At 41.0% G+C, this 14,088-nt stretch overlaps 2 protein-coding genes across 9 annotated transcripts in view; both read left to right on the top strand.

Moving 5' to 3' along the window:
* Window positions 1–7,948, top strand: part of hip1 (huntingtin interacting protein 1) — a 32,794-nt gene extending 24,846 nt beyond the window's left edge. For 2 of the 3 annotated variants that reach the window (XM_089013673.1, XM_089013676.1), the window contains exons 19-31: window positions 134–281; window positions 363–449; window positions 553–660; window positions 1,424–1,560; window positions 1,650–1,760; window positions 1,897–1,955; window positions 2,353–2,446; window positions 2,626–2,726; window positions 2,895–3,000; window positions 3,090–3,213; window positions 3,349–3,410; window positions 4,445–4,562; window positions 5,852–7,948. In XM_089013673.1, coding sequence (XP_088869799.1) covers window positions 134–281; window positions 363–449; window positions 553–660; window positions 1,424–1,560; window positions 1,650–1,760; window positions 1,897–1,955; window positions 2,353–2,446; window positions 2,626–2,726; window positions 2,895–3,000; window positions 3,090–3,213; window positions 3,349–3,410; window positions 4,445–4,562; window positions 5,852–5,862 — 1,266 coding nt within the window. In that variant the 3' untranslated portion in view covers window positions 5,863–7,948. The remainder of the gene's footprint in view (window positions 1–133; window positions 282–362; window positions 450–552; window positions 661–1,423; window positions 1,561–1,649; window positions 1,761–1,896; window positions 1,956–2,352; window positions 2,447–2,625; window positions 2,727–2,894; window positions 3,001–3,089; window positions 3,214–3,348; window positions 3,411–4,444; window positions 4,563–5,851) is intronic. The other variant, XM_089013674.1, reaches the window with a different exon arrangement.
* A 4,814-nt stretch (window positions 7,949–12,762) lies between these two features.
* LOC148888317 (transmembrane protein 120A-like) overlaps window positions 12,763–14,088 on the top strand; it is a 28,008-nt gene continuing 26,682 nt past the window's right edge. For 2 of the 6 annotated variants that reach the window (XM_089013022.1, XM_089013021.1), the window contains exons 1-2: window positions 12,789–12,952; window positions 13,332–13,474. Coding sequence is in view for 3 of the 6 variants with exons in the window: in XM_089013018.1 (XP_088869144.1) it covers window positions 13,428–13,474 (47 nt within the window). In the remaining 3 variants the exon portion in view is untranslated. Of the gene's footprint in view, window positions 12,953–13,148; window positions 13,214–13,331; window positions 13,475–14,088 lie in introns of all 6 variants that reach the window. The other 4 variants (XM_089013020.1, XM_089013023.1, XM_089013018.1 and 1 more) reach the window with 3 other exon arrangements.

The following is a 14,088-nucleotide window of genomic DNA, read 5'->3' as shown; positions in this document are numbered from 1 at the left end:
ATCTTCATTATACTTCCTCTGATGACAGAGACAAACGTTTTCCAATTCCACTTTGGTGTACACGGGATCAAATAAAAATATGGAAAATTCCAGAAATTGAGGCCCTAAATGATGGAAGCTTGTGTGTCTGTAGGAGAGCAAGGAGCAGGCGTTAGAGATCCAACTAGTAGCAGCCCGCTGGTCCAGTCTGCAGGGAGCTGTTGAAGAGGCAGAAAAGATCATCCGGGACTCACTGGCTCAGATCGATGACCCGGCCTTCATCACCTGCACTAGCTCAGCAGGTTGCTGTTATCTCCCTCCACTGTGAGGCACTCATTAGTGTGAGGATGTGTGTGTAATGGCCAATAATGCCGACTTTGCAGACTACCTGGCATCCAGATGTCAAGCGTCCTTAGACTGTGTGGTGCAGCTCCATCCTGCCATAGACGCTTTTCTAGCTGATGACACAGGCAAGCATCTTGTTCATATTGAATGCTGTCTTGCATAGCATACTTCCAGGATGCACAGTGAATTCAGATTAATTATCTTTTGTCTTTCATTATGATTACACAGGTGTGACTCAGTTGCTTAAAGTGGTGACCCAATGTAGCCACCTTGTGGGTGACACCATTGTTCAAGGCAGTGCAACCTCTCACATGGTCCCTGTAGAGCAGGCTGATGGTAGGCAGTTGACTTGGTGTACCAGTTATCCAAAAGTATATATCATACATGTTAAGTTTCAGAAATCATAAATAGGGAGATTTTCATACTCGCAACTCTGTGGTGCGTGTTAAAACAATGTGAGCATTACGAAAATGTAAATTACAACTAAATAAACCACAGAAATGCTTGCATTGTTTATTTATACATTCAATTTGTATACAAATGAATTTTGTATTCAATTAGTATAAAAAATTAAATTTACATTCATATCTGCGTTTTTTTGCTGAGCGCTTTGCTACTATCCGCCATGTTTATTAGTATGCTGTTTTCGAACGTATGAGATCATGTGTACTGCGAGACCAGCTATTCTCGATTCTCATTTTTCAAGCACCGGCAGAAAATGACGGCGATTGAGGCTATTCGTAGTTTGGTCACTTTCCAAATCGGAGTGAATTGTATTGTTACAAAATGGTGAAAAATGAGAGCGGCAAAAACAAAATTAAAATTTTTGGAAAGCGGGAAATTTGGCCCTCAAATGGTGAGGTGTGACTATTGCGGTCAAAATTGGGATTCTCCCGACCAAATCATGAGACTTGACTTGTATGATATAGAGTGCATTGGTCTGTACATTGTTCTGGGGTACTTTTGCGAAACCACTTGATTTTATAGGGGCTCCCTGTCCCGCAGCTGAACCACTGCTCACCCTCCATTGTGTTTTTTGGCAAGCAATTTTTACAATACCAACAGTGGTTTTGGTTGTAAAATATGTACCCTGTAACAGTTCTTTTAGAAAGCGTGAAGGCATGTGGCGCCGAGGCCCTGCTTTTGCTGGGTCACATGAAGACGAAAGAAGACATAACCACAGCAGATAACTGCAAGCTGAAGGAGGCTCTCCAGGCCATATTGGTCTCCGCCGAGGTCGATGCCTGTCTCAATGTTGTCCTTGTCTGAACAATGGCCACAAAAATGAAAACTTTGCCTTGTGATGTTTTCCGTCGTGAATTCAGAAACTGCGTCCTCGGCGTCTAGAGCTGCAGCAAGGCGAGCTTGGAGATCTTGTGGAGCAGGAAATGGCAGCCACATCTGCAGCTGTGGAATCAGCTGCTTCAAGAATAGAGGTGTGTATGTGTTTTTTTACATTCAGTTTCACAACTACGTAAAACAAGCATCCACTTTTAACGTGGAATTCAATCGCCATCAGTTTCATTATCCAGTCATACTGACTTGGAAGTTATTCCCTGTGTCCTCCGATAGGAAATGCTCAACAAGTCTCGAGCAGTTGACACCGGCATCAAGATGGAGGTCAATGAGAGGTAATAAAATAAAATAAAATTAGATTAGATTAATCTTTATTAGTCTCACATGGGAGAAATTTACATTTCACAGCAGCAAAGTGACGAAAGTAAGAGGGAAGGAAAAGAAGTAGCAAAACAAAATGCTATATTAATTTATGTTCAAGTCTTCATTTCATGTGTTGTCTAAAAGGCCTCCAAATGAAAACTAAAAATAATAACACTGCAACTGAGTAGCGACCAGTCTACGGTGTACCTCGTCTCGTCAGTTGTTTTTTTTAAGTCCATTACTGTACTTTATGTGCCTGAGTGTTTTATATGATACGATGTACGGCACATTTAATGGGTACATATGCACAGTTGTGTGTGTATGTGCGTGTGTGTGTGCATTTATGTGTTTCCTGTCACCACATTGCAGGATTTTAGCTTCGTGCACGGAACTGATGGCAGCTATAAAGGCACTTGTTCTGTCCTCCAAAGACCTACAAAGGGATATCGTTGAGAGTGGCAGAGTACGTTAAAATGATCTTTGTCTCTGTGTTTGGTTTGTATGACTGATGATTTTTTTAACTCATCTGATCATACGAAAACATCCAAATTTACCATCTCAATAAATTTGAACATAAAGAAGGAACTACAGTACCACCCCTCACCCCCATGATTTGGTTACAATTACTCCTTTGTCCACCAGGGTGCAGCATCCACAAAGGAATTTTATGCCAAGAATTCTCGTTGGACGGAGGGCCTAATTTCTGCTTCGAAGGCTGTTGGATGGGGCGCCACTGTCATGGTGTAAGTAACTAAACTTCGGATTCAATTATTTCTTCATGAATGAATCACTAATCATAACAAAAATGAGGAGCACTGTGACTGCTGCTCCGAATGGTTGCGTCTGGATTATTTATGTGAAGGCTTGAAATGTGATGCGCTGTCTTGTGCTTCAAAAATGTGTCATCTCAGGGATGCGGCGGATCTTGTGGTTCAGGGCAAAGGGAAGTTTGAGGAATTGATGGTGTGTTCCCGTGAAATTGCGGCCAGCACCGCACAACTTGTTGCTGCTTCAAAAGTGAGTATCAAGTGCAATCAAATGTTAAATTGTATTTTTACATCCATATAGGATGTGGTATTTTTGTTTATTCCTGCTGTCCTCCTCAGGTTAAAGCGGACAAAGACAGCGCCAACTTGCACCAACTACAGCAGGCATCGCGAGGCGTTACGCAGGCTACTGCCACTGTTGTGGCCTCCACCAAGTCTGGAAAGTCCCAAATTGAAGACAAAGGTAAGTACATTTCAGCGTCTCCTGGACTATTTTTAAAGACTGAATTAACGCTATTGAGAGCATAACCTTCAGTCGTTACAAGTTTTATTGTTAGTACTGCATGCAAACATTTTTTTGGTCTTGATTGCGGTACAGATACAATGGACTTCTCCAGCATGACGCTCACTCAGATCAAGCGACAAGAGATGGACGCCCAGGTTGGCAGCAACATGCACGCACCAAGCAACAGTCAAACGATAAGCAGACTTGTTTAGGAATGTACTCATTGTTCCACATTCGACACTTAATTGTTTTTCAACCGACGGGAAGTTGAACTTAAAGCTAAACAAATAGTAAAGTAGCGTGTATGAGACACTCTCCCACCTCCTCCCCCCAGTGAGTGAAAGGAAAACAACAGTTGCTGGAACTTTGTCACACAAGTGCATACAAACATTAAATCACGAACTGCTATTGGCAGAGTGCATTCGGCGTATTTACAGTGACTAAGCTTGAGTAAATACGATTTACAGTATGTTTCTCAACTGCATTGAGCCACTGATCAGTCTTCTTTTTTTTGGGGGGGGGGGGTCTACATGAGCGTTTAAATACTTAGCAATCAGAAGGTCTAACTCCCCAGCAAATAAAATTGTAATGCAAAGAAATGAAAATACAAATTAAGGATTGTATAAAAATAAGGCCTTCTGTGTGTCATTCTTCTCCTTCCCTTCTTTCCATTGACCACAATGCAAATTTACTTTAAATAATTAAGCCAATATTGTGATCCTGCAACATTTTGATTCTCAGCACTTATGTTTTAAAGAAGTCATCATCTACAGCAGTGATTTTCAACCACTGTGCACGATCTCTCACGGCACACTAGTGTGCCGTGAGAGATCGTCAGGTGTTCCGTGAAAAACTATCCAATGCCCCTTTTTAAAATTTACAATTTTACAAACATTTATTAATCATTTTCTCCCAATATTATGTAATTTTCTGGTGTCCTTGCTGAAAAGACTGGGAGGGTAATTTAATATTCGTCCGTGTGGCAACATGTCGCTGATTGCCTCTTTCCTGCGAGACGGTTCGTGGTGTGCCGCAAAAAAATTCCAATGTAAAAAACGTGCCCTGGTTCAAAAAAGGTTGAAAAACACTGATCTACAGTATGTACGACTAAACCAAGAAAGAAGAGAGATTTAAAACACAATTTCACAATTTTCTATATATGATTCATATATGCGTGTGTTTTGTTCAGGTTCTGGTGTTGGAGCTTGAGACACGTCTGCAGAAGGAGCGTGAGCGTCTCGGGGAGCTGAGGAAGAAACATTACGAGCTGGCAGGGGTAGCAGAGGGATGGGGGGCCGACGAGGAGGGTAAGGGCAGACCACTAATTCACTGGGGAACTTTTCAGGCACTGTTTTCAAATGATAATTGGGCCAAGAAACGTTAGGTTTGCATTTAGTATACAAATAATGACACAGCGCACAGCAAAACCAAAATGATGTATGTGTGTGTGTGTGATTTTTAATGGTCTGCTTCTAACAAAAGGGGAAAAAAATCAGCTAATTAGGGGACGAACCTTGGTTGAATATGTAACTATTGTCAAAATATTTTCTTGAAATAATTCTGTTCAAACCCCATTCAAAAGCAACGTCTGATTTTGTATGATATAATTTTCATCCAATTTTATTTTTTTATTTTTCTGTCTTTTACTAATAGTAACAGATTTGTCTCCGTGCCATTTAGTCATAGCTTATTTTGTGTAATTAAGAACTTTTGTGGAGAGTTCAAATTTCTGTGGTGTATCTTTTTCTTCTTATTTTTTTAATTCCATATTGTAAAAGAGACTTAAAGGACAACCGACATCACTTTTTTTGTTTCCTAGCTGACATCAGAAAAACGTTTTATAGCATCTAAAATACCCAAAACACGCAGGCAGTATGATATTTTTAGTCAAATGCAAAACACCAATAAAAATGACTTCCAAAATCTGCTGCTAATCAGCTCAAAGCTGTGGATTTTCACAAAATCTCCCGCCCCCAGTTCGTGACGTCACACCAAGACGTCTTACATTGCTGGAGAATCAAAACAATGGCTTCAGATTCGGAGAATATGCTTTCTTGTTACACATCCAGTTATGGATATGATTCAAAGAGTTCTGAAGGGGAAAGCATACATATTTGCAATTGATTAAAGAATTTATTCCGTGCCATTTTGAGGCAACATTGGGCGGAAATGTATCACCAGAAAATGGCGACCAAGCTCCGTGTGAGGAATTAATCAGCCCCTTTCCACAGGCTGATAAATTCCTTACATGGAGCTTTGTCGCCCTCTTCTGCCTATTTTTGGTGCAACGCGACGTTTGCAGACCAAACAAGTACAGTAAAATGCATTGACGTGATGGAAGGACTGCTACAATGTGTCCTTTTTTTCGGTCAGGGGCGTTCCTTCAGTGACGTAGGGTGAGGACTCGTCACCAACTCAAAAACAAGACTTCCGGAATATTCAGCGCGAGTCTTAAAATGTAAAATATAGCTATATGCGGTGGAATCTTTGTAAAATACGCTCAGTATAAGTCATTTGAAGCCATTTTACAAATTATGGAGACAACTTGTCCGGAGAAGTCGGTTGTTCTTTAAATGCTGTTTCTCTCCCCCTGCAGGCTCTGGTTGACCACTTTCATCGTGGCCTTTGCCTGGAAAAAATAGTATTTATACACTCTTCTCCATCACTGTCTCACTAGTTTTTCCTGCCCTTTTTGTTTGTTGTTCAAGCCAAATGAAACGGTGCTTAATCTCACCCATGTCTGGAGACGGCGGGCGCCAAGGGCTCAGCCACGAGCAACGAGACTCTGATGGAAAGACGACATGACTTCATAACATCATACCTACTCATCAAAGAGTGTGTGCGTGTGTGTGGGTGTCTGCAGTGGGGGGTATAACGCAGTCTATCAGTTATTTATTATCCGTGCTCCTTGCTTCAAATTTGTAACAAACGCACCAACCCAAAAAGTTGCATCCAAAACATGTGCGCAAGTTCTACATCTCGAAACGGTAAGCATGATATCAGAGCTCACAAATCACATCCGTGGAAAGAAGAGGACTCTCATCATGGAGTGTTGCGCTAGTCATTCTGGCAGCAGTCTTAGCGTTTTAACAGTAACCAAAATGGTAACTTTTCGTCGCGATTGAAAGTACTCACGAGAGAAATGATGCACAGCAGTGTCAATCATTGGTCTGGGAACTCGACAAACATTTTATTCTGCGCATGCGCTTAAAAAGGCTTCACAATTTCCGGGTATCACATGATCAGCTCGTTTCGCTGGTGATATCAATCATGAAATTTCCTCAATCGTGTCTTTGCCTCACACACACATCCACACACGCACGCTCAACATGGAGTTTGCTAACCAGCCAGAGGAGCTAACCTGTGACGCCACAGAGCCACTGGTCAGTTTGACAGTTGTCACTCCTCAAATTCATCACATTTGACTGGACTGTCTCCCTTTCTTTCATTTTTAGAGCAAACCTGACTGTTAAATCATACTGAACCTCAATCAATTTTTTTTTTCATCTTAATTGTCACTCCCATAGAAAACGGTTTCAAAATGTAAAGGATGAGCGCTTCACATCCTGTTTCTACACCATCAAAGGTCAGAACTCGCATCACGCCAAAAGAAAAGTGATTGATGGGCATTTTACAGTACTAGTTATAATAACAACTAGTAGACGGGGATTTTTTTCCTGGCACCTTTCTGTCCAGTGATTCTGCTAAGATTCATTACGTAAACAAATGCGTATTTGTTCTGATAAAGCTGCCTCTTATTCGATAATCTTTTTTTTTTTTTTTTTTTTTTTTGCCAAACTCGAACGCCAACAACACAGTAGAGTTCGAGTTCTAAGTCCAGAAATGTTGAATCTGTTTTTAAAATCAGAAGATGATACAACTGCACATTTATTAACTTCTTCCTACCTGTTGCTATTTAAATACATTTTTGTAAGTGTATTTCTTGCGAGGATGCAACACTACAGACCAGATAGCTGTGGATCATTGTCAACATCCTATATCATGAGCTAACTCACTTTCAACTGCATCAATATTTCTCTCTAGTTGAATTGGGCGCCATTTCCTAAAGGAATGCAAAATGGTGCAGGCCTAAACCAATTGACATCAATTTCGGATAGTTATTCAAGAGAGAATCTTGTGACCGTGTTCTGATAAATGGGTGATCTTAGTTTGTTTTTAAACCCAATTTCACAATGAAAAGGTTGTGTATTGGATAATTCTTTGATATCTGCATGCAGCAGATGATGTCGTTTTTAGTAAAAGTCACTGTTGCATAAGGCAAGGCCAGTTAAGGATAAGGCAAATGTTAACGGCAGTGCTGTTGCTCCTTGTGTTCAAAACTACTTGCTTTAGGTGTCCTCATCTATCACGTCACATACTCGTTGAGAAGAAATCAGAAGGAATATTTTCAAAAGGGGATGAATGGAGACGATTCACCTGTCTTTGGAGGTGAACGGAAACACACTTTGAGTAACAGATGCTTGTATTTTTGTCCAAATAGTAACCTGTCTCGGGTTCGACGTTGTACCAGCTCAACCAGCTTTTCAAACTGCCTCACATTGTAGTTAAAGAAACTACTCCCTCACCTAGCGACATTGATATGTGTCTATGTACCGTGTACTAAAACTGTTGTTGGATTTCTTTTTATTTTTTCAGTTTTTAAAAAATTAAATATTTCAACTTGATAATACAATTGTGGGTATGCCTCTTTTTTTTTTTTTAATTCTGCGTTATTTGTATTTTGCGTGTCTTTTTAAATTTCATTAATGTGACTTATTTTTGCCTTGGTCAACATTAGTTTAGTGTTAGGGAACATATTTGATATCAATCAAGAGAAAGGAGCCCCGTACTGGTGAGTGCTTTATTGTTTTTTGAAATGATGTAATTCCATCCACATTTTCAAGAGTGTTCAAATCAAAGCTGAGCCAAATTCTAATGCACCCTTATTGATCCTTAGGGGTACAGCGAGTTTCCCTCTAAAAGCATCGACTCATTTTAAGTGCTTGTGTTATAAACTCAAGATGCAGATCAATTCTGCGGACTTTCTTTTGCTCAAGGAATGGTGTACAGTATTTTCAAACTTTTTCCACCTTCAATGAATGAAAAAAAGTTTTCCAAATACAAGATATAAATATATAAAAGTTTTCCAAATATAAGGCAAAATAAATATAAAGGCTTTCTGATTCTGATAAGGCGCTACAGAAGACGCTGGGGTTGAGCACAACTTCTACAGCGGGAAATGGAGTCGGAGGCTGCTGACAGTAATTGCGAGACGTGTTGTGGCCCAATATTACTTTACATATAAGGCACACTTGCGTATAAGGGGCATGGTCATCTTTGGAAGAAAATCAAGGCTTTTTGGGTGCGCCTTATACACCCTAAAATACGGTACTACTTTTTGGCCAGCAATCCACTGGCAGTTTTCAAATCATACCCACCTAGGCATCTACACTATCCTTTTTAAACACTTCACAATGCACATCAAGAAGAAAATGTCTCAAACTTTTTGGGGAACTCTTACTGACACTACCGACCTCGAATCACAATAATATACTTTTAATTACTGTCTTTATTAGTGTTTTTGTATGTTTTGCTTGATCTGAATGCAACTGCGTCCTGATTCTGCGTGTGTGTGTAAAGCTCAAAGTCCTGTTCATAAAATATGAATGAGTGGCTGCCTCACCTCCCAAATGCAAAGAGAAGCAGATGCGTTTGTTTATTTCAGTGGTTCTTCCGAGAGGGGTGCTGCTCTTCGGCAGCCCAGTTTAGGACTGCAGAGACTATAAATAGATCAGTTTCTCCCAGGCACCACCCACCACATTAACCATGTGACACAACAGCAGCCCGGTTTAGTGTGCTCGTGCTGTACAGGCAAACGTCCCATTTTGATAGTTTGGACCTTTAATCTGAGCGGTACGGTTCATGAAGAGTGGTTGTGATTACAGGGTTTCAAAACATCACATCGAGTTACAGTGATGTACTGTAGTTCGAGGTGTAGTTCGAGGTGTTTGGAGAGTGGCACCAAATTGATTTTCTTTGATCCGCTAAAACAAAAAAATAACGCATTTCAAATGAGACAACCTGCATATGATTTAAATCTAGTTTAAGACGGTTTACAAAACTGCAATCTAAGAAATACCGTATTTTCCTGTGTATAAGGTGCACCGGAGTATAAGGCACACCTCCAATGAAGTGTGTATTTTCAAACTTTCTCCACATATAAGGCGCACCTTTAATGAATGAAATAAGTTTTCCAAATAGAATACTGTATATAAATATACCAAAGTTTTCCAAATATAAGGCACACCAGATTATAAAGCGCTACAGTATGGTTATGCATTACTGATTTGGGGGGAAATTGAATCGTGGCTGCTGACAGTAGTTGTGTGGTCTGTTGTGGCTCAATATTACTTCACATATAAGGCACACCTGCGTATGAAGCGCAAGGGCATCTTTTGAAGAAAATTGCGGCTTTTTGGTGCGCCTTTGTTGCGCTCTCCACTATGGTAACCACACAACGTTGTTGTGGGATCCAGAAAAAAAGCACAAGACAAGCAGTGCGATATGTCTTGACTCAACAGAGGTTTACTTCGAATGCCCAGATGTAACGCAAACGTATGCGCACAACAATTTTCTGTCCAACGATCTAAATCGGTCCGACACGAAACACTAACCGATGCAGGCGTTCCTTGTTTAAATAAACATTTTCAATATATATCATTTGTAAACCAATATACCTACGCGAATGTAACCAAAATACGAAATAAGACACTTTACAACCTGTCACACCTTATATGCCGAAAAATAGGGTTGTCCTTTTGATATATTGATTACATCCACTTTCAGAGGTTCCTTGATATTTAGACATCACCCGAATGTATTTTTGCTGTTCACGAGTTGCTTACTCGCTGCATCAAGCACGTAGAAATGATTTATCAGGTAAATTTCCTCGAGCATCACTTTTGACTTCGATTATCATATGACTTTGTAATTGACACTCTTCTTTTTTTTACTGTAGTGCCACTGAAAATACTGTCGGTACCGTAAATTAACTTTCTCAGAAAAAAAAATTATAAAACAGACACTGTCTTCAGTCCAACCATCCCTGTTTAAATGTGCAAGCTCAAATTTAATGGTTAATATTCACAATCAGTTCTGACACGAATCTTTGAGCCAGCAACGTGGTACTGAAGTGAAGAATCTTATAGAGAAAAGATCGGATTACATAATTCCCGAAGAGTCATCACTACTGAGGGCCTTTGATTGTGTCATGAAGTTGTCACTGCAGATCCTGACCTGCCAAATCTGGCAGATTTATCGTGGACAGAAAGAAGGAACACATTGCCCTCTCTGCTGATGCACGCAGGTACACACAAAGTACAAAAATACAGCACTTTCCTTCCGCCCCAGAGGCTAACGGTTGCTTTCATGTAAGAAACTGAGCTCTCAGCTGCTGCAGGGCCTCCTATTGATTTGCAAAGTCTCAAAATAGTCACTTGGGCTACTTGCTAGCCAGAAGCGAGCTATGTTGTGTTTGTTTACAAACTATCTGTGCAATTACAGCAAGATTTTTGCACGACCCATAATAATCACACCATCCCACATAATAATAGTCTTCAACAGAAGTTAAGGAGAAATGGTGTCAACCTGACCCTTGGGCTTTGAATTGAACACCCTGACCACCGCTGCTCCTATGTTCTATTACTTATTGTTCAAATGAAAAAAGGCCATTGACTAAGTGAGCGGTGGCCTCAACACCCCTGTGGAAATGTTTGGATAAACCAGGTCTGACCAATCCTGAAAACATCCCAGTGCTAGGAAGGCACTTGGATGTTTTCTCCCTTCAGTGATGAAGAAGAAATGAAATTACTTCCATAAACATCCACATGGTGATACTTCTAGTGACATAAAAATGGAGGCACTGCTTCCTTCGTACTCGCCGCCATCACAGCACTTGTGAAATTCTGGGTCACATCAGGTTAAAAATCGCTGTTTTTCTGCAAAATAACGGAGTGCCTGTCCCAAGCCCGGATAAATACAAAGGGTTGTGTCAGGAAGGGCATCCGACGTAAAAGCTTGGCCAAAACAAACATGCGAATCAAACCTCTCAAGATGGAGGACACTGATTTGCTGTGGCGACCCCTTGAAGGGAAAAGCCGAAAGGAAAAGAAGAAGAATGGAGAACATGATCTCTGTGTCCCGCTTTGCTCGTCTTGCACGTCACGATGAATCAATACACATGACAAAAGCCAGACAGTCAGCCAGCCCCCTGCCCTGGATTTTTACATGCATTCAGATGTAAACATAGACCGCAAAGGTCCGGTCAGTGCCAGGTTGAACATAGCACATCCAAGCAGCGCGTGACTCCTCTCTCCTCTGCTCTGGTTTCTATTTAGAAAAGAAAAAGAGAGAGAGAGAGAGAGAGAGAGAGAGAGAGAGAGAGAGAGAGAGAGAGAGAGAGGGGGGGGGGGGGGGGGGTTGCTAGGAGACGCAGCCCGATGCAAACACTGCACCATCTGCTGCAGTGAGATTTGCAGCAGTTTAACCAAGTCCGATAGAGTGATACAGAGTGGTGGAGGATAATTGGAATCAACAACAATAATAACAACACCGGAAACCAAATAAATACAGGAGATTGACATGAAAGACGTTACAGCAAGTGAGTGGACGAGAGTGGGATGGAGAATGGAGCGCAGTGGAATAGGAGGAATAACAATCACACTAGTGCACTATGAAATGTGATTCATGTGTGACTATCATATTTGACTCTTACATGACCCGCGCTCATCACCTTCCTCCAAATACATGTGCAGTAGCCCACTCATCCAACCCACGCTCTTATTAAACAAAATGTTCCCCTTTGTACTCAGGCCATCGGCCCCAATTCCCCAGAAAGTAACTCATGTAATCTGCTCATCTCCATGGAAACAATGAAATGTTCATCTTCAAGGGTCATGGCAGAGTGCTAATATCAGCATTAATGCTTAGTTCACCCAAACAACAACAACATCCACGTGGCCAACCGATGTGAAAAGATATTCTGACTGTATTAGTGTCATGACAAATTTTCCATCAGATGAAGTGTTGCTCGCAAAAGTATAGAAACACGCTCCACAATGGCTCCTATTGTGGACCAAGCGTTTTAGTGCAGCACTGGTTGATGTATCAACCCACTCAAATTTCAGCCTCGGTGTGATGCCATGTCATTTTAATTTGCTCCACAACCTTCAAAATCAATTTTGATGTGACTTTTCTTTGTATTTGTATAATTCTTGTGTGCAATGTGAAAGAAAATCACACTAACTATGCTCGTCACGTCAAACGCGAGAATCCGGTAGCTCGCGGACAAATTATCGCGATGTTTGACGAAGAAGGAAAAACAAAACAAAGATTTGTGTGTCTCGGTGTATGTTTGTAATATATTTTGTGTCAATTCACATTGCACCCTAATCATCCTGTTACTATCACCTTTACAAAATAATTGAAAAAAAAAAAAAAACAGGTAACTATTTCACCTATGATGGGGCGTCACCGGAAGTTGTTAGCGCATATCAATGTGCACTTGCGCCTTGTGTAAAGAGCTGCTTCGCTTCGTTATATCTTTTATCGTTATCATTATTCTCATTCAGAGTTTGTTTCGTTTACAATCCACCGAGGGAACAGAAATGTAGAGGGCCGAGGGTAGTACTTCAAAACGGTACGTATGAGTTACGATAGTGAACAAGATGTTGTTCATTATGGCATTGGCGCTTGTGTGCATACGTGTGTGTGTGTGTGTGTGTGTGTGTGTGTGTGTGTGTGTGTGTGTGTGTGTGTGTGTGTGTGTGTGTGTGTGTGTGTGTGTGTGTGTGTGTGTGGGGGGGGGGGGGGGGGTAACGGGTCGTTCTCGGTAGGTTGGTTGATCGAAAAGTAGATATCTTCGGACAAAACAAAGTTTGGACACCCCAGCCGGCCGTAGGTATTCCATAGAATTTTAAGTACAATAACTGTCAATTTTTTAATTCCAGATAAAATTGTCTTGCTCTAAGTCCTTTGTTTGCCAAGTTGCTAACTCTTGCTCTTGTTCACCACGACAGACCGAAAAAGATCTCGCATCACGCCAGATGCTGCACACATCAGCCTATCACGCTCCTGCTCCTTCCTACCCTCATTCCTGAACACGAGAACACTCGATGCTGACACGATGCGGGATGAAAGCACAGTACCAATTCTGGTTAACGTAAGCTATTTTAAACTTTTAATTTAAACTTGTTGGTGTTTTGGGAGCAATAGCAGCTGCAAGCAGCCACCAGCCACCGGCACGGTTCCACTTTACTTTTATGGTTCAATAGATTGGCAAATAAGTATATATTACATGTGTGTGAGCGTGTGCATGTGCGTCTAGTGCTCTTTGGATAGTCATCATATGATGAGTGATGGCGCACTCCATTTATTATTTTAATCACATTGGATTTTTTGTTCGTTGGATTATGACATACGTTTTGTTTTTGGGTTGGGGGAGGACAGACAGAGTAAATGGTGAGTGCTATGTTTTGTCGTGGTGTGCATCAGCACAAACAGTAGTCGGGATTCAGGGTGGTTGCCCATCGCTAGGTGATAAGTGTATTAAGTGTACACTTACGCTTTGATCCTCTCCTCTTTCATCTATAACTGCGTCATGTAACAAAGAGGGTACAGAAAGTGCTTAAGAATGAATGACTCTATGTCTTTGTGTTGTCATATTATTTGTTATTTGTATAGTTTTTTTGTTCTTTTGACTTCAAGATGGCGCCGCGACAGTGGCTGCCTTTCCAGCAGCTCATGTATTTTGTTTTTCTACTTTCATTCCTTTCA

Source organism: Hippocampus bargibanti, linkage group LG14 (genome assembly GCF_051943395.1).
Source record: "Hippocampus bargibanti isolate YZ-2025 linkage group LG14, ASM5194339v1, whole genome shotgun sequence".
NCBI classification, from domain to species: Eukaryota; Metazoa; Chordata; class Actinopteri; order Syngnathiformes; family Syngnathidae; genus Hippocampus; species Hippocampus bargibanti.
Note: the sequence above shows the minus strand (reverse complement) of the source record. Positions and strands in the feature narration are given on the sequence as shown.